Source organism: Micromys minutus, assembly GCF_963924665.1.
Source record: "Micromys minutus genome assembly, chromosome: 19".
Lineage (NCBI taxonomy): Eukaryota > Metazoa > Chordata > Mammalia > Rodentia > Muridae > Micromys > Micromys minutus.
Window position 1 is genome coordinate 9,065,345 of NC_137954.1, and position 20,900 is coordinate 9,086,244.

Genomic DNA, 20,900 nt, shown 5'->3' on the forward strand with positions numbered 1-20,900 from the left:
ATGCCTACCAAGTCCACCCTTCCATTTTCTCCCCTTTGCGCACACCAGCACCTTTACCAGGTCTTCATACACACTCACAGAAAAAAAGAAGCCTGACTATTGAAGACAGATTTAAGGCACAGCCAATGATAATGTGCTGCACAGATTCCATATTTCTGTTGAGACAGTAAAGAGGAATATAGGAGTCTCTGGCGGTTACTCTGAGACCCTGATTTGTAAGTCAACATGTCCTGCTTCACTGGTGTATCTGGGAAAGGGTGGTTCTTGTCCCAGCCCACAGGAAAGAAGTTCTTGAGTTAAAGATAACCAGAGTCATTGACTAGCAGGGTGAAAGGTTACGATGACTTGAGTAACAGGAATTCAAACAGCATTCAATGAAACAGCCTGAAAATTCATAATAGCTCCTGGATGGCCAAAGGCCAAGAGAGAAAGATGTGCTAAGTTTCCAGGTTAAAATGACCACCAGAATTCTGAAGCAGTTAATCTAGGTGGCTAAATAATTCTCAAGAAAAGTAAAAATGTGACCGAAATGCAAACAACCTTGTCAATGCTTGCAAGATACAATTTGTGAACTCTCAGGTGGGTTTTACTAAAATAACAAAATGGGGGTGGTACGAGCTGATGTCAGTCACACTGTTACAGCAGAGGATATAAATTATTTGAAGAGAATGCTGAATATATTTGGTTCCTTATTTGGGGGGCAAGGGGCAAATTCGAGTTATTGTGTATCTGAGGCCTGTGTAGGACATGGAATGGGCCACATTTTCTGTATAATTTTTATAGTTGGGATGCTCCAAATGCAGAACAATCTGACAGTTATGGTTAGTGGAAATATTAGATGTTCACCAATAATATATGACCTCAGCATATTTCTGCTTTCTGGATATAACCACTTAATAACAGGACTTGGAGAAACTGCACTGTGTGAATCAAGCATAAAAGTACGGACGTGCCTTTTATAGAAAGCAGATCTCAGGCTAGGCATTATAATCAGTGACTCCAGTAAAGGACAAACTCTATTGCATTACCACACCACTGAGACATTATAGTTTATTATACCCTGAAGACCAGACTGGGTAAACCAAGTCAGATGATCTAAGCAGGGCTGTTCCTCGGACCATGAAGCAGAGGTCCCTGAGCCAAGATTCCTGGTGAGTTAGCGCTTAAAGGGTGTGAGATGTGGGCTCATCAAACACAAGGCTACTTTGCAGACTTCATTCACTCCCATCAGTGACAGGCCTGCTTGATATTTTCTTTCAAGAGAAGAACATAGGGAGATTAAATGGCGTGAGGTAAAGCTTCCAAGGGGTAAACAAGCTGTCAGTCCAGCAGTTGAATTCTTTTTCAATGCTAAACTCCTTCACTGTGGGGATATACAGCTGTGCGTCCTCCATATTAATGATAGCTCTAACTGAAACAAGGGAAGGGGAGACTCTTGCACCTCAACTCTATACCAGGACATGTAGGAAGAGGTGGGGGGCTGGAAGAACCTGGCCCTCTTATTTAACCATGAAAAACGAGATAAGGAAGCTATTCTCCTCCTCCCAGGATGGTGACTGGGAACAAAATCCTCAGTCCCTAATTCCTTAGGGCAAAGTAACTGGACTGCAGGTTCCTTTTCCCACAAGGAAGAGTCTAGGCCTCTAAGCTGTAGAGGACTTTGGTGTTCCCACGAGGCCAGTTATTCAGCATCCTTATCTACTTGAATTCACACAGCAAGTCCTCTCTGTCTACTCGCCACGTTGCCTCGGCTCTTCAGAGCATATTTGCCTACCCTATGCCGACCATCCTCATAAGCTGGAACTGTTGAGCGATTAGACTTTCAAATGTGAATTTGCTTAAGGGTAGATTTAATTTAATTGCTGACAACTCAGTACAAAACAAATATACTTACAAATGACATTAGCGGGAATTAATCATTAACACTCTTGATTGGTGTTCCAAGACCAACCCCCTACATTGGCTACAACCAAGATCATGGAGTTCCCACTGACTTCATCTTAAAGTCAACATCTATCCCACCCCATGTGCTGAAAAGGACTCCTAAACAGCTCTAGTGGGAAGGCTCCATTCTCCATATATATCGACTCCACCGAGGTCTTTACAACCTCTTGCTTGAATGACCAACTCTTCCTCCTAACAGGCCTCCCTGCCACAGCCCACAGAACACCTTGCCAAAGGTGCTCAGTGGCCTTAAGTCAGGCCAAAGTCCAAGCAGACTGTCACCTGACTGTAGCTTATTCCTCCGCCCAATTCTTGCTACCCAGCCCTTGCCTTGCAGGCTATACACCAACCAGACCCCTGGGGTCAGAGCCCTCCTACTCCTGGCTCTCCCTTCTGCTGTTTCTGTCTTAGGAAACTCCTGTAAGTGACCCTCTGCAGTCCCGTTCTGGGATCCTTCTGAGACCTCTCACCAGTCAGGTTTAGCGTCCTCACATTGTTTTCTGTGTTACCCTCTGTGTTCACCTCCTATGTGACAGCCGCCTACTCTAGAATACCAACCACTGCAATAGTCGAAACTTAACATTTACCATAACATGCCCAGAATACTTTTATAGCAAAAAAAAAAAAAAGTCACATTAAATAAACAGACATCTTGGTGGAAGAGTATATGCTTCCTGAAAAAGACTTGAATTCGAGTAGTTTGTAGCAACTCAGTGCATGCATACAGACCTATCCAACTTTCTAATTCTCCCACAGCACTGGGCTGAAAGTAACTGAAGCTCAGGAGACGAACACTTAGGCTGTTACTGTGATGTCACTGAGACTGACATATTTACTCCTTTGCTTTTCTCTCTGTCCCTTCTCACACTGCCTGTAAGACAAAGAAGGGGAATCTTGAATCAAGAAATAATCTACAAAAGCAGCCCATGTTTTCTAATGAAGCCTGTGGGTCCTGGTGACCTCTTGAGGGGGCCTTTGCCCCTCCCTGAGATATAGGAGAGTGTTGCCCAGCTATAAAATGCTGTGGGCAAACACTGAATGTCTTTTCCAAGACAGGCATCAAATGTCGATGTGGCTCTCCTCGGCGTGGACTGAGTGGGGCGCACTGAGAGAAGACTAGAGTAAGGAGCACCACCCATGGAGCACCACCCATGGGTGCAGTCTTTACCTTTATTCTCTTTCAACCTCTCCAGCTTCAACTACACATATTTCAAAGTGAGCAAATGGCTCAAAATAAATTTATTTTTGCTGCTTTTTCACTAATTTGTAGCTTATTTATATTTTATCAAAATCTGTTTTTAAAAAAATATTCAACAAAAACTAAATAACTCATGGAAGCTAAGCATAGAAGAAAGCCAAACAGAAGCCACCTCCCATATCTACAGAGATCAAAAGGCACTGGGATGGCATTAAAGAACACCTGTTTTAAGGTGCTGTGCAGATTTTAGCCTTGATTAGATCTCTGTCAGAATGTTTATTCCAAACTGGTGAATAAAATGCTATTATCATATTAAAGCACTTGATTGTGTATGACTGCAAGAAGCCCCGACCTTCTATTTCTGAGAAGAGAATGGGTTGGATTTAATGAAATATTTTTAAAGTAGAGCTGGCAGAGAGAATACTGGTCAAGAGGCAATTCAGACGGCAGATGCAGAGAAAGCACAATGTACCACGTAGACTGTAGCAATGGGTATTAAATAATCATCTCTGAATAAACTCCACAAATCAATATGGCCCCGCCGCTCTAAACGAAGAACGGGATTGCCTAAAGGAAATCTCTAAGGTCAACCAGCAATTAACTGAAAGGTTTTGATTGCAAATGATATTGACTGCTTCTATATCACACAGCTTCCTGGTTATTATACTTCATGGGCTAAGGAGGTGCCAAGACATTAAACTGTCAATAATCTATTAATACTGGGTAGCTAGACTCACTCTCCCCGAATCTGCAGGCAAATAGATTCAAGCTAAACACCTTGCTTAGAAGCAATGCAAATTCCTCAGCCCTGATTTGGAAATCTTATCTTCATTACGCCGTTCTGAACGAGCTGAAGTGTCACTCAGTGTAGGAGAAATATGTAGGGAGAGATGCTTGTTCACATGAGTTAAACTAACATTTGTTTTCTAAGAGATTGCTGAGGGGATAAAGTATGTCCTGGACCCTGCCTTCCTCTCTAAGTCATATTTAACAGTTCCTAAATGGAACATAATAAACACTTTACAAAGAGGAATGAGAAGTTCTTCAAAGGCAGCCTGACGAGGCTGTGGCTCTCGGCATCTGGAAAGCAGTTATATATGGGGGGCGGGGGGGCTTTTAATGAATTTAATAGAGAAAAGCACTTTAATTAAATGCTGTCAAAGTGGATTGTATTAATGACTATACACAGAGGAATTTAAAGCCAGCCAAGTTTATTTAGCAAATAGAAACTGGGCTTTCGAAGCCTGCAAGTATTTATGTTTCTACAGTTGGTGCACAGTGAGAGGGCGGGGATGTCAAATGAAAGCACTGAGTTATTAGACATCATTTTATTTATTGTGTATTATTAAAGTTTCAAAGGCCTCAGGGGAGTTAGTTTCATTTTCAAAATGAAGCACCGTATCTGATCAGAAGGGGTTAAGGAGAGAGTCCTGTCCCCATGGTAGGTTTGCCTTGGAACCTGACAGCAGGTAAAGGGTTAAGAGGCAGGGGCAGTGGCAAGGACATCAGCAGCAATATTTCTCCTCTGCCCATTTCCCCATCTTTATTTTTAGTTTTTAACTTTTCAATGACTTGCCCCTAAACATGATTCATTCTCTTATATACATCAATAAGCTGAAAAATGACCAAAGCTATTAGAAATCTGCATGAAAATTTGGTTGTCATAGCTCACTTAATGGAAACCATGAGGAGTACCATGTTCTACAAAAGTCTCAGATGTTTGACTGGGGGCAGCTGGGAAGGGGATCTTCCTCTGTGTCTTCTACTTGGAGACTGATCATAGGACAGACCTATTATTAGTGATAGCATTTTTAAAACCAACAAAGAAAACATGGGCCTTAATGCATGAAAGCTGTAAAAGATTGAGAAGCTGGCAAGGCTGGAAAATATGTGTAGCAAAATGATCTCCTCTACCGTTTGCAAAAATGTAACTATCCATGATAAGCTATTATCCGTGATACTGCGGCTGTGAGGGAGTTCAAGGAAGCCCATTGGAAGGGAGGTCTTCCGTCTCTGACACCACCGTGTCTGAGATCACAAACCGCTCTGTGATTTACCGCATCCTTCTTGCAGATATGTAGACAGCCTTGCAGGCTGTCTTTAGATTTTAATTCAAACCACGAGAGAGGGGGCGAAGGGGGAAATGTGAGGTCGAGAAAGAGAAAAAAAGCCAACCCCTAAACGCAGTACCTACTTCCTCTGAGAACAGAATAATAATCACAAAATTCAGACTTTCAACTTTCTAAATAAATAATCTGATTTTTAATTCTCCCCCCACCCAAGCTATTTATTAATATCAGATGTCTGGTCTGTGTCTTCGTAGCGCTGGGACTTAGAAGTAAGTGCCTGCGTCTCTCCATCTGTGCCAAGATGTTTCAGACTAGGCTTGGAAATGCTGCAAGTATGGATGAATAGGACACGGGATAAGAACCGATTACAGGCACATTCTGTGTTTGGGGACTCGTAACACGGAGCACTGAGGCTATTACATGTCCGTATAACATATGCAGAGACTGCTGGTGTGCAAGCCACCGCCGGACCAGTTCTAGCCCTGTTCTGGCAAGGTAGAACACATTGGCTATTTTCTTGCAGGTGCAGTGGCAGTGACTTCCTGTTCTGGTACTTGGTACATCTCATATTGAAGATGTACCAGAGAATTATCTGCCCACAGGGCAGAATGAGGCAACTGATCCCGATTATATTTCACAAGCAGAAGGCTCAGTCATTCAGCTTCTTCATGACAGAGGGAACAATTGTGTCCACGGGGCTACTACTGTTTGTTAGTGTAGCTTCTCTCTCATCAGAAGGTTTCTGGTTCAAGTCAAGTACTCAGATGTAGATTTCTTACAAATAGGAACCTTTAAAGTATACCTGCATGGAAATGCGCAATATGAGCACACGGCAATTCCTCCCACTTCTGGATGGCTGTACGTTAAGTGTATTGTTAACAAGAACTGCTCCACCCCTCCCCACCACCAAAAAATAGTACCAGGAGAGTTGTGTATAAGCCAGGTATGGTGATGCATACCTGTAATCCACAGAGAAAGAGGCAGGGGTTACAAAATACAAGGTCAACCTCAGCCACATAGTGAGTTTAAGACCAGCCTAAGCTCTACATAGCCCAACCCACCTTAAGATGGGTGGGTGGGGCTCATTTTAATGTAGGTGCTGGGCCTATACAGCCCATACCCACTTTCCCATTTTATTTACTCAGTCCACAGCAGAATTGGGAAGAATTTTCCACAGCCACAAGAATTTGCCTTTGTGAGTTTAATATCACTTCCAGAGTTTAGAGGACTTTGGAAACAAATAGCCTAGTTTTCATTTTGATATATACTCAAAGAGTCTGAGCTCAGTTTGTCTTGTCTAAAATAGAAATTCTGCTAAGACAATTTGTTTCCATTTTCTACTTTTCTGAATGTTTGGCAATGGCAGGTTATGGGCTCCACATGTGACATGATTTTGCACAATGAAGCAGACAGCCAGGTAAGCTATCAGCATGGACACAGACAAACCCTAAAAATAGAAATAAAGAGAAACCACTGCTATTTATGTAAACACATTTTGACATCCTAGTTTCTGATGTTACTCAGTTTCAGAGATACCTGACTTTAAAACACACACACACACACACACACACACACACACACACACCAGATATTTGACAAAATTTATTTATAAAAATCAAAGATAAAAATGACAAAAGGTTTTATTTTATTCCTTTGTAAAGTGAACTGGCATTTATTCAGTTTTGTATTGGTGAATGCTTAAAGACTGGCTCTCTGGAATTAACAGTCCCAATTGTCTCCTTGGCAAATTCTCAAAGTAAGGCCACAGTGATGAGTTGTATGCTCTCAAAGGTGTACCAACAAGCCTTTCAAATTCCCAAAAATGAAACAGGCTGCTATAACCTTACTGCAGGATATCCCGACTCTACTGTGGGAAATGATACTATATCCCTCCTTTAATAAGCCACATGCGGCTTCCTGACCTTTCCCTCTGGAATCCCTTTGCTTGGCCTGCCTTAGCTGTCATTTTGCCCAATGCCAATGTGATTATGATGACTCTCATGAAAGAGACATTTCCACAGAAGATTGTATATCAACAGGTGAAGGGTTATATGATTTACAGTGAATTTGATCACAAAACAGCTTGTGGGGAAATTGAACTTGTGGCCTCGGAACTGTTAGCCTAGCCAGTTTGCTTGATCCCCCTATTTCTAGGGTCAAGCCAAGTAATAATAAAATAAATGAATGTCAGAACTTTGGCAGTTTCTCTTTAATTGGAAGTGTGCTTTTCTATCATTACAAGAGGAACTTCTAGACTTCCACTTAATAAAAATCAGCAGTAGTTTTCAGCTACATTAGATTTCCTCACTAAGCAGAAACAGCTGAAGAGAGACCTCCAAAAGAGACCTACTGTAGGTAGGTTTGGCTCAGAGTTTCAAACTCAGTGCTGGCTTTCTCCTGCTGTCATATGAATTCTCAGTCACGAACAAAGTGATTGGGTCAGAGGCTAACTAATGTAAGCTGTTCAGAGTCATTACATTCTTGCTAAAGTTCTTTTCCCTGTGTACTTGACTCTCCCAAGAGCAATGGGTTTTTGTTTTATTTTGCTTTGCTTTTGATACTCACTGAGATGAAATGGATGAAGCAAACCAAGGAGTGAGTGTATCAAATAAAGAGCCCTGAGATCGCCTACCTTGTGTCTTTAACAGTGTACAAAATTGGTACAGAAGATACTTTGGATCCTGAAATCCTGCGCCAAAGTCCTAGGTGGCAACAAGCATGCAAGAAATAGTAAGTATTTGGGAACTGCAATGTTTTGGATGAGCAAACTCCAAAGGCCCTTGTGTTAGAGGCTAGGTCACCGAGGCGGTGCTAATAGGAGGCAGTGACTGAAGCAGAGTCTCCTTCAGTCCCCGGAATTGTATACTCCAAAGGTACTGTGGGGAACCCTGTCTCCTCTCTGTTCACCTTCCTGGCTTATGAAGTAAGCAATCTGCCCCCACTCTTTGTTGTCCCAGCCAGCCAACCTAAGTGATGGGGCACCTCTTAGCTGGGAACCTTTAGAACTTTGAGCCAAAATAGCTCTTTTTAAAATACATTTCTCTCCTCAAGACCAGTTAATATTTTCCTTTAAATCCACAAAGACCAACACAGAGCTGCTTCAGATGCCTGTTTAATATTGGACCAAAGATATTCAACCTTAGCCACTGTATAGCCTTACAACTCCACGGTCTCAAACACAGCTCGGTTTCTGCTGTTGTCAAGAAATGGATGCATCTTTTCGGTTTTTTGTAAGAGTGAAAGCATTGAAGGAGGAGATGAAGAAAAAGAGGAAGAAGAAAATAGCTACTAACCAATTCTATCATCTAAAAACCATTTAGTTCTTCAACATAGAGGGGATTTGATCAGAACCAAGAAGTCTTCCTATGACTTTTGATAAATTTTAAGACGGAGAAAGTCAGGAGGAAGCAGACTACTCTCAGATATTCCTGTTAGGAAGCCACACACTGGTACCAACCTCAACATCTCACTTGAGTAGAAATTATTTTCCTTATCCTTAAGGAAGATGAATAAGAATACCACTGAGGGACTGGGAAGATGGCTTATTGGCTAGAAGCACTTGTCATTTTTGCAGAGGACTCGACATCAGTTCCCAGCATCTACACGGGACCCTACAATTGTCTATACCTCCAGTTCCATAGATCCAAAGTCGTCTTCTGGGCCCCATGATGGCAGGTATGCATGCAGGCAGCACACTCATACACATATTAAATTTTTTCCCTAAAATTATTACTCAGAGTTTATCAATGTTTCTCAGATACCCTCAAGCAAACACCAGGTCATTTCAGCTGCACTGAATTTCAGGATTAGGGTGATTATTACTATTCCCAAAAAAAATTTCAGCAGCCACTATACTCTCTAAACTTAGTGTTGGCCTTAGACTTCAGGCCAGAGTTTAAAGGGTGGGGGGATTTTTTCCTCTTTCCCTATGTACTCACTGCGATATGGCAGAGCCAGAGTTCCATGGGCTAATTAAATAAAGCTTCTTGACAATTTATCTCTCTTTTTAGTGGGGACTGGAGAATCACAATAGCCCTTTCATTTGGATGTATTTGGAAACATTTTAATATTTAAATCTATAGAACAGGTTTGCAGATTTCATTAGGTTTCTAGGATACATTTCCTAAACTCAGAAAGGCAACTGGACTTGACTTCTCAGACTATCTCTATGTTACTCCGGGATTATCTCTGGGACCTGGGACCTTATTTAAGTAATGGAGCCTAAACCAAAATATGTGAAATCATCACCTCTAGTGCGAATCAAGAGGCAACTGGTGGGAACTTCCCACGTGGGAAAGCCCGTATCTGGAGACTGCCCTGTGTTATTATATGAAGAGGAAGACTCCTCTCAAATCAGCAGTGGTCCATGAGTAAACAGCACTCTGGCAGGAATGCTCAGGAGAAAATGTGGAACGAGGCTCCTGAAGTGTTTGCCTGTGCTCAGTACAGAGAGGCCAGTTCACACCAGCAACCTTCAAAGGGCCACAGCCTTGGTCAAGGCATGCCCAATGAGCCAGGTGGTTTGGCTGGTGCCCTGACAATGAATTAGCCCTTCCCCCAGTACCACATAAAAAGGTTGGAGAAGTCACTCTCGGTAGTAAGACTGAATTCAGCCAGAACACAGACATCAACAACGTCTGTGTGGTCAGGGATAAATTAAGGGTGGGGCAAACATACTATTTATGCATCTGTTTTCTGTCAAAACCAGTTTTAAAAACACCACTTGATTACTAATCAGCAGATGTGATTTTGTAGAGCTATGGAAATCACTCTGGACTCCAGAAGTGACTCAGAATGTCTGCTGGGTTCACACCTTCAAACATCCTGTGTATGCGTGTGTGCATGGGAGTGTGTGTGCATGGGAGTGTGTGGGCATGGGAGTGTGTGTGTGCCTGTACATCTTAAGACATTCCTGAGAGGATCTGTATATTTTCAAGTTGCTACTAGATTCACTGTGAAAACAACAACAAAACAAAACAAAAAGAAAGAAAAGAAGACGACCAGAAGCAAAGAGATATGAGAACAGACAAGAAAGCAGGACTCTGGGACCATCATGAGACTGAATCTTGGGTTCGGGAAGGAGCACAGAAGAAAATGGCCGTGTGTTTGAAATGGATTATGCACAAAGGAAACCCTTCAATATGTGTGAAATCCTGTCTTGATCGCTTTTATATATGGAGAGCCTAGAAGAATGTCTGCTGCCCTTGAAAGAGTTAAGTAGTTGTTGGATGAAGAAATCAAAAGCATGAATAGAAACCACTGGAATCTCTCAATGACTTGCACTTCGAGAACGGGTTTACTGGCCACTTTCATCCTCCCTTTCAAAGCTGCACTGTAGGATATCACAGCAAGTATAAAGGAATGCACTTTTCCTTCCTTAGGTGAGATACTGTGAGGAGGCCTGGGCTTAGAACAGGAACTGGTCAGTATCACCCACAGCCTTCATGTCGGCTTTGGTTAATCATTGCTGCTTTTACAGGCGGGAGCCAGGAAGGACACGTCCAACACCCTCCACCTTGTCTCTGCTGCACGCCTCTCATTCTCACGGCTGTGTCATTTACACGGGACCAGTGTGTCCCGCCTCACAACGTATAAGTCATTTCCCTAAGTCCTCTTGGGTTGAAAAAGAAAACCACACATAAGCTTCCTGCGTTTAAGTCCTAGCTAGGCTTCTTTTCTAGATGTATCTTTTTATGTGTTTGGATGTTTTCATGGGCAGCACGCACTCCAATTATTAAAACAATGAGCCCAAGGAGAGGTTGAGCCCACTGTAAAGAAAACAAATGGCAGACTCGGATACAAATTAAGATAGACGTGAAGAGTAAGCACACTCAGTATCTATGCACACTGATTGAACACGTAGCAGCGCACAGAAAATGCCAGGGAAGCTGCAATGAGGAGCGGGGTGGGGAAGCAGTGTGCAGAACTTTCCATCTCCCCCAGTGCTGCTTTTCTAGTCCTTATTCATAAACCCTTACAGCAAAAAGACAGGCTACGTGAGTCACCTTCAACATGATTTATACAAGTTGTCCATCACAGTCACAAAACATCTATTCTGACAAAAAAATAATAGTCCCAAGGGACATATTCTCCGAAATGTGACTAATTTTCTGGTTAAGGGCTGGCCTATTACATGTTACTTATGAACAGTCTACAACCCATAACTTTCCCACTTCCTAATCAACTTCTGAAGGCTGTTTGGTGCCCAAGAAGGTTCTTCCAAATGCATTCGAATGCAGTGCCTTTTGAACCAAGTGTCTTTGCTACTGCTTGGAAATTCATGCCAGGAAAATCTGCCTTCAGGGCGGTAAAGTGGACAGGTCAATTTCCATTTGGGAGGAATCTGAGGTAGCAAACATGGGCCAACATAATACACTGGCTTGAGCGAGGACTGGGGAAACACGTGATGTGGAGGACGGGACAAAGACCCACTGGGGTTCTGAGGAGGAATGGGTAGAATGCAGAGGAACTGTGAAGGGCACACAGAGGCTGCAGAGTGGAGAAATACCATAAAGGGCAGAACAGGTGACAGTGTGGGGGGACACTTATGAGACAAGGAAGCTGGCACGGGAAGAGGTGTGCTAACTAAGGGTGAGCGGTGGGGGCTCAGCACGCCTCCATCCTCCCCACAGCTATCCACAGTCCTGAACATGGATGTCCACAAGTTCTTCAGTTCGTTTCTTCTATTACGTTTCCAAACACAGCAATTACAGATTTATATATCTCATAAGAAGACAAAAGACTTTAATGAAACTTTAAATTTAACCAAAGCGAGCAGGCCTCCACTCACAAGTGTTAAAACCCAAGTCTGTAGCAAACTGCCCAGGCTGCTGACTGGGGACCCTAAGGAACTGCTCCAACCCCGACATTTCCCTGGGGAGAACTTTCCAGCACAGTTAGGGCTATGAACACGGGGATGTACACACCAGTTTCCAAAAAGAACTGGTAGAAAAATAAAAATAAATAAAAATAAATGCCAAATTTCTATATATTCTTACGTAACACATTTTTTAAAAAATTTAAACACATTGAGATCCTAGCTGGTGACACAGAAACCAACAAGCCTCCTTATGAGGACCCAGTTCTTTATACCCTCCTCCCCAATAGTAAATAGGGCAAGAATTCACTGCCACAGCTCCTTAATAGCACAACATGGACTGAAAACTAAAACTACATTTAAACAGCAGGCTTTGCATAGGCGCTTGGAACATGTCCAAGAGGGAAAGAATCGTAGTAACCTGGTTAGAGAATTTGCAAACATCCTTAATTAATTAATTGGCTTATCTACTTATTTTCCTAGAAGCTGTTCTTTTGGAAGCAAATTCATAAATCAAGATGGAGGGTCTGTCCAACTGTAGTGGGAAGACAGAGTAGCCTGCTCGGTGCCGACAACATCTTCAGCTCTAGCAAGAGAAGCCACATTCCAAGTCGGCTCAGATGCAGCTGAGGACAAGGGCAGAGTTCACTGATGCCAGGGCTTTCACATCACACCATTAAGTTACAAGTTTCATCAGACTGTGTGGCTTGTATAAAGGAAAGCTCACAAATCTAAACCAATTCAGCTGAATAATTAAACATAAATATATGCCAAAAAGTTGTATATAATATCAGACAGTTAACAGTAGGTGTTCTGGAAATGCTGCTCGCTCTGTGACATACAAAGAAAAGTCAGACTTGGAAGGTAGACAGATGGAAATTCAAGTTCTCACTTAGAGCAAGTTACTCAACTTCTTTCAACTCCAGTTTCTTACCTTACTAAGAAAATAAAAACCAACTACTCTCTTGGTTTTTCATAATGAGTAAAGATGATACATTTTTAAAATCTAATGTTCAGAAGGCCTAGGAGTCAAAAAGACAAACTGCTGCCAAAGAAGAGGAAAGGATGGGGTGAGGAAGGGGAAGGGTGGATGGGTGAAGAAGAGGAAAGAAGAGGGGGAAGAGGATAGGGTGTGGGTGAGGAAGGGGGAGGAAAAGGAACGGAGAAAGAGGAGGAAAAGAAGGGAGAAGAGGGAGAGAATGGGAGGAGGGAGAAAAGAAGGAAAGAAAGGGGGAGGAGGAGAAGGAGGAGCAGGGAGAAGAAGGAAGGGAGGACGAGATGGGAAGGAGGAGGAGGAAGAGGCAGAGGTATCACTGTTACTATTAATACTGGACTTCATACAGTGAAGAATTCAGAATCAGTCTGGAGATAGAATGTTCCACTTTCCAGGTGAGGCACCAAAGGTGAGTCTAGACCAGAAACTGCAATTCTGGCACTACTGACCAGCCGTCCACGGCTGGCTTAGGGGACGCTCTAACGTATCATTGGATGTTTGGCAGCATTTACTCACTAGTCCCATCCTCAAATTGAAACAATCAAAAATGTTTCCAGACATTATTAAGTATCCCATGGGGGACAGCGTTGCCTTGGTTGCAAACCACTGGTGGCTACCAGCAAGAGGAAGGCTGTGGCTTAGAAGATGCTAAGAGTCCCCTGAGCCTTTGTCCAGACGAGTTGAAGGCACAATGATGCTGTTTGCTAGTCACTACAGGTCTCATGTTCTCGATGCGCAACACAGAGTTTTAAAAGTTTAAAACAGTGCTTCTCAGGAAACCATGCTGCAGCAAACTCCAAATCCCTGAACTGAAAACAACCGATGGGAACTGCGCAGTAGAAATACTGTAGAACAGTAAATCACGGACTCCGTTAACAATTTGGTGGATGCTCCCCAGTCAACCCTGCTCAGGGACTAATCACAGAATGAGCAATGGCCTTTCTTTTTACTGCATTCAGGGTCAAGTGTGGTCAGACAGAGGCAAGCAGGGATGCCAACAAATGCCTGTGTTCATTCAGCGGGTGATCCTGGCTTCAGGCAGGGCTCAATGGCTACTCCAGTTTTTCCAATTGTAAAGTATAGTTGTTACTAATGAATACCTGAATACAACTAGTTTTACGTTCTAAGCTGAAGATTTCCATTTGTTCCAGGGCAGTGGTCCTCAACCTTTTGGGGTCAAGCGAACTTTTCACAGGGGTTGCCTATGGCTATTGGAAACAGATATTTGCATTATGATTTGTAACAGTAGCAAATGAAGTAGCGATGAAAATGACTTCATGGTTGGGTGTCACTACAGCAGGAGGGACCGTATAAAGAACTACAGCATTGGGAAGGTTGAGAACCACTAGTCTAGTGCATCAGCTCACAATAACCATGAGAGAGAAAACACTAACCACAGAAGTAACTCTGTCCCGACCTGCTGGAGTGAAGCAGAACCTAATTCGTTTCTTGCCTTTTATACAGGATATTTTTGCTTCACTTTGCTTGCCTTGTCCTTCACTCTGAGTTATTATATTTATGTGTATGTGTGTTATGTATTTAACTTTGTATGTCTGGGTACCATGTATGTACCTGGTGCCTATGGAGGTCAGAAGAGAGCATCAGTTTCAGGACACCCTGGAACTGATGTCACGGCCACTGTGAGCCATTATGTAGATGCTGGGTTGAACCTGGGCTTTCTGCAAGAATAAGTACTCTTAACTGATGAGCCGTCTCCCCACCCCCTTGTCTCACTCTCTTGATCTTCTCTGTGCTGTCTGTTCTTGAACAGCACTCAGCAGATTGGAATTTCTAATGTTTTTCCACATTATCAACTCACCAATGAGGCTTTTTATATTATTCTTTCCTAAAACATCTCCCCTCTTCATAAATCTTAATGCCAGAGATATGCTTACTGTCTTTTTGCTCAATGGCTGCGTTGACTACACGTTACTGTGGATTCAGGCTTTTTATTTTCCCCAAAACCCAGTGTTCATCTGCCTTGGGATAATACATCTCTTACTATGGACATGGGGTAGATATGGCTTTACAGAGTGAGTTCCGAATTAAAGCCTTTTTCTACTCAGACAGGTTAACTGATGTTTATAAAGAGACAAAGACTAGCCACTAGAAAAATTGTAAGGCCAGACACTTCAACATGACCTGGAAACTACATATTCCCTGGGGAAATATGAGTTCCAAGGAGGAGACATGTCATTCTTCCATCATGACCAAGTCTAGGGCTGACAACATTCCTACATTGGCCCTAAGCTCAGTCCAGACTCAACTGTAACCTTGATTCATCTCTGATGGGAAACTCCATCAGAGACATACTTATCAGCCAATAAGCAAAGTGTTAAGTCAAGATGATCAGTACATATTGTGTGGCATTCTCAAAGAACTAAGTGTTATGTAGAAAACCACAATTAAAATAAAGCCACAATTAAAGGTAGCACCACAGCTCTGGCGCAGCAGCTTCAGAGGTAGAGATGCAACCCTCAGGATCAGGTGATCAGTGGCAAAGAAACAGAATGGATGCAGAGTTTGCATTGATAAAGTGGAATATGTGTGCACAAATGTACAGGTGTGTCTGGTATGGATGGTGTGTGTGGGTCCCCATGGAAACGTTGCAGCTTCAGCCACGTGGAATTTCTTGAGCTTGGTGGACCACATCTTCTGACTCTCTAAATTTTATATAGAACCTTCCAATTTATAACTGTGGGTCTAAAGTTTTGAATCTTAATGATCCTAAGGGAAGTATATTTCCATTGTGTATAAGACAGTGGTGCACTTCTAAATTCTGTCTGCAAACAGTTGGTAAGAAACCATGGGCTGTGAGCTGAAGAAGCTCACAGACTACTCCAGGTGAAGACAGACAGGGAATTCCTTCTTTGACCAGTGTATCCATGGCACCCAGGTCAACAGACCAATATAGTAAGTCATTATACGAAAGGTCACTGTCTCTTGATCTTCATCATTTGAGGAAAAACTGGAGAGCTGTATACCCAATAACATGATGAAATCAAGTGGTACTCTTCCATGTTCACCAAGACGAAACCCCTCTGGATTTTATTATGCTGTATACATGAGACTCCTCACCAATTTCATTTCCTACCCATTTAGACAAAAATGCAGCATTGCTAAACCAAAAATAAGTTTATTGGTGAATTTTTAAATTCCTAAAATATGTAAGCATACCCATCTTTTTTAAATTGCAAATGATAGAAAGGTACAAGTTAAATCCCAGTAGAAGGATCTCAAATTCGGGGGTTGACTTGGGTTGTATAGGGAAATCTTGTCTTCAAAAGCCCAAACAAACAATAATATATATTAAAGAAACAAAACAAAACAAAACAAAACAAAAAAACAGCAAAAGCAAAAAGCTGTGAGTTTCTACTTTCATCGTTGCCATATGTTTGAGATGGTTCTACCTGCCGCTACTATGAAGAATAAAACTTTACAAAAAAAAATTTTTTGCTCTTGTATTGGACTAAGACAGACCTTGGATATAAGGCAATGAAAAATCCTTGGTTGCTGAAGCAGCCTTTGGTGTTCTATTGGTTCAAAATGGATCAGGCTGCCGCAACTGGGAGACATAAGGGTGGCAGGTGATGGGGTGTCTCCTACAGGGTCGAGTCTCTACTGTTGCCAAGGTCTTTCACCCGATGCTATTCCTGGTGTTCAGTGTTCCACAGTACTGATCACTGCAGGACGGTACTGCAAATGGCAGTGTTTGAATTAGTTTATGCTCTAAAATAAAAGGTTGGTAAACTATACCTAGCTCTCTCTAATTCAAAGAGATCACAAGTTTGAGAGCCACTGCTCTGTGACTCAGTATCCTGGTCCACTTATCTGAAGGGAGGTTCCTTGCTGTTTGGATGAAGCCCTTGGCCAGGAAAAGGCAGGGAGAAAAGAGGACAAGCATTGTGGCTCAGCCTCCTTGAATGAGTGGCTCTGTTGTTTACTCACCCTGGATCCTCCTGCTGACCTACCCTGGGTTCACTGAGTACCTTTTAAACCCTGCCTTAATGAATCCATGAGTCAGAACATAACTCTCACCAGAGAAACTGGAACATAAAAGCGTGACAGCTTTGGTGGAGATGCCAACGCTTAATAAAATGAGGTTTGAGGAGCCCGTTCACTTCCCCCAGGGACATAGTGTAGAACCAAGAGAGAAGAGGCAAACAGCTGGGGGGCTAAGCCCCTACATCCTGCACCTTTCTTCTATTATGTCTACATCATAAACGGCACCTCGCCAGCCAGCCTTCCTCCACCGCCGTCTTCAGTCATAGTCCTCACACACCTGTGCACACACATTCCGCTTCCACTTATTCTTCTACACAGCAGCTAAGTCCGAGAGAGGTCTTACATGATCCCTTTGTTGTAGTCAAGATTTCTGTTACTGGGTTGCAGGGCCAAACCAACTGATGTGCCAAACTCTACCAATACCCTGGTTAATACATCTTGAAAGTGATTTTTAGATTCAGAAGGAGAACAGCAACTTAGTTACTTTGTCTCACTGAAATTGAAAAACTAACTCAACGAAGCATATTACAAAAATAAGGAAGACTTGTAAAAATAGGAACTGGAGACGTGAAAGCTCATCTGAAAATTCTGAGTATCTATCACAACTTCTCTCAGGGAGTTGGTCAAAGTCAAAGGTCAAAGGTCCTCATGTCAGAAGGCTACTTCTTCATTTTTCACCCAACAAATATTCCCTGAAGAATTTTGGATCAAAATTTACTTCAGTTTTTCTTCAGAAAACAAACTAGTGGGCCAGCAATTCAGAGGGTAAAGGCATTTGATGCCAAGGACAAAGCCTCAAGTTGGATTCCCAGAGCTCAAATAGTAGAAGGCAAGAATTGATTTCTTCAAGTTTTCTTTGATTTCAACTGTGTGTGTGTGTGTGTGTGTGTGTGTGTGTGTGTGTGTGTGTGTGTGTGTTTGTACATGTGCATATACACAAATAAGTAAAAGTTAAGAAACAATAAAAGAAGAATTTGGTGGACATTATATTTGATTATCTCCATCATCTGCTGTCAGGAAGGCCACTGTCATTGGCATTGGTTTTCTGGTCATTTTCTCTGGGTATAAGCACTCACACAGTACCCACTGTGACCTCAGGGACAGGATACCAGTCCTCCCCTCATGGGATGTGGTACTATTCTACCTGACCCTGGGCAGCAGCTGACAGCACAAAGCCTCTTGAAGGCTGGGGCTGGGGGAAACACTGACCTGCACAGGCTCAGGAGGAAGCTGTACCACGTGCTGCATGCGCTCACTGTGGTGATGCCGAGATTCTTCTTCATAGATCACATCCCTCTCATGCTGGGGAAGATTCAGGAAACGGCGGATGGTGCAGAGATTCTCCCAAAGGGTGCGGTTTTCCGGGCTGGGGTTCTCCTTCCAACGAAGCAGTTCACAGAGCCAGCCCTGGAGGGAAGAAGATCATGGGCATTAGGACTGCAGGGTGTAGAGCAGCTATGTGGGCCTAGACTCCAAGTCAACTGCCATCCCCAAACCATGTTTTTATGTCAGAATTATTCCCACCAATGGCAGAAGCTACTGAAATGGCCCAACTCTTAAATCCAACCAGTGGCCATAATGATACTTATGCCAATGATGAAGAGTCTCCACACACTTTGTTTTCACTTTTTACATCATCGTCGTCATCATCATCATCATCATTTTGAGATAAGCCCAGGCTAGCCTCAGATTTACAGTACAGTCAAGGATAATCTTCAATTCCTTTTGGCTACAACTCCCAAGTACCAGTATTACAGGCTTGTGCTGTAATGTCTGTTTCTAGGATGATGAGGCCTGGAGATCAAACTGGACTTCCCACATGCTAGGCCAGCACTCTACCAACTGGGCTATATATTCCCAGCACCAAGAATCCTTACTCCTTTTGAAACTTCTTAACACAGTCCTATAGAATACATTCTCAATGACTTTCTTAACAATCCATATAACAGAATCTTCTAGATATACAAATGAGATTACAGTTACCCCTTTTTGAAAAAAAGGAATTTTTTATTTTCAGCCATAATATGTTTTACAAATCACCCAACTGATTAGTGTTCTACTTTAAGAAGAGGGGAAAGGTAAACACGCATATGTTATGAGATGGCAAATTAAAAAAAGAAAAAGAAAAAGAATGTCTTCGGTGTTATAGCGCTGAGTCCTCTAGGGAGTTATTGTCCTTCTAATCATTAGTGATCCTGCAAACGGGAACAGCAGCCTTTGCTAGAACTGAAAACCAAGGTAGCTGTGCTTTATCTATGAGCTCGTAGCCCCCACGGCCATCACCCTTCCTCCATAGCCACACCTGCAGGAAGGGACAGGGGGTCAGCCTGCACCTGCAAATGCCCTGTCCCAACTATGCTATCCGGACGTTCCCTCTCACGTCTGCACGAGGAGGGAAATGTAATGCAAATGGTGGCTTATATGAAAATAATACAGAGGCTGTCAACATCGCTCACTGACTCCTGTCAAAATATTTTACCCAGTAGCTTTCTAACCCATCACTTCCAAGCTATGCCGCTAATTTTAAAACTAAGAACTGTCCCACAATTCATCTCTTGAGAAAGGGTAGAGTTGTTTTTTTTTTGTCTTTCCTTAAAAGGTGCATAAACACAACTGACTTTGTGAGAAATAAACCCCGAGTCTCCGCACACTCTCCATCATCACTTGTAAGCCAACGAAGGCTCCTGACACGCATCATGAAAACCCCATATAATATCATAAGCTGTTGTTTGTTTGACTCTCCACTGTGTCTTCTGCCTTTACCCCCCGCCCCCCGAAAAAGGCAAGATTTGATTATCTCCGCTGCATCAGCCAAGACGGTAACACCAGCTGTTCTCCCTGTGCAGCCTCCTCCTCGCGGCCTCCATGTTAATAACCTGATCATTCCATTTTCCCCTTCGACTGCCGGCTGCAGCACCGAGGAGAGACAAAAACCCAGGCCTGTGTGCAGCAGCTGTGGGCACTGAACTGTGAAGCCACTGGGGATTTATAAACTAATCTGTAACACAACACTGCCTTGTTTTTACAAGTGAGAGGCCACGTTTGCGCAGACCTGATCTTTTCTTGCAATAAACTGGGAGCTTGGGAGAGTTAGAGAGTTAGGAAGAATAAAAACAAGGTATCTTACCATTTGCTTGAAAATGTTTTTCCCAAGTACTTCTATAATCACCCCCCCCCCCCACACACACACAGGCCTTCAACTCAAGAGACAGGTAATGGTTAATTTTCAAGTGCCATGCACATGAAAAATGAAGATAAATTTTTATCATTACCAGAAAATAAATTATATTTTAATAAAAATCTCCTGGTCCCAAAGTGTTTTCTCAGGGGGTTCTTTATACAAAGGGAAGAATTCTTGAGATGGAAAATAAGCCATCTGTGGAAAAATTAAGCTCCCATTTCTGTGTCTTTTCACAGATCTGAATAAGTCTCCAGTGAACTCTTTCAAATGTTTTAAACAGGTATGTTTAACATCTCCCAGGGGAGGCAATGGCATGGAGGCCAATCACTGAGTGGAAAATAAAAACAAAAACCTACATCTGCTAAAAGATGAAGTTCTGAGATAGCCAGACCTTAAGGAAGACAGCACCTGCTGTTCGGCTTCAAGGCTGGGTTGCATTGTGGGAAGCCACCACTTGAAGGGGCACAGGTGACAGCTGAGTGGCATCTCCACGTATGACACTTGGACTGTCTCGCACAACACCACCGCCATGATTGATTTGTATGTGCTGTTATGATCTGTGCTCATTACACTCACGTAGAACAGCACTAGGGGTTTGTTATGGACTGCGTGTTCTCTGCCTTTGGCCTTCGAGAAGTGTGGGGCTCAATTTACCCCACTGACATGCAAGGTCTTGACCTTGAGGCTATTAG

The 20,900-nt window shown here is 42.8% G+C and overlaps 1 protein-coding gene across 2 annotated transcripts in view; it reads right to left on the reverse strand.

Moving 5' to 3' along the window:
• SATB2 (SATB homeobox 2) overlaps positions 1–20,900 on the reverse strand; it is a gene marked incomplete at both ends in the record, with an annotated part of 162,954 nt that overhangs the window by 14,948 nt on the left and 127,106 nt on the right. For both annotated transcript variants that reach the window (XM_080933035.1, XM_080933034.1), the window contains one exon: positions 18,237–18,434. In XM_080933035.1, the coding sequence (XP_080789161.1) occupies positions 18,237–18,434 (198 nt within the window). The remainder of the gene's footprint in view (positions 1–18,236; positions 18,435–20,900) is intronic.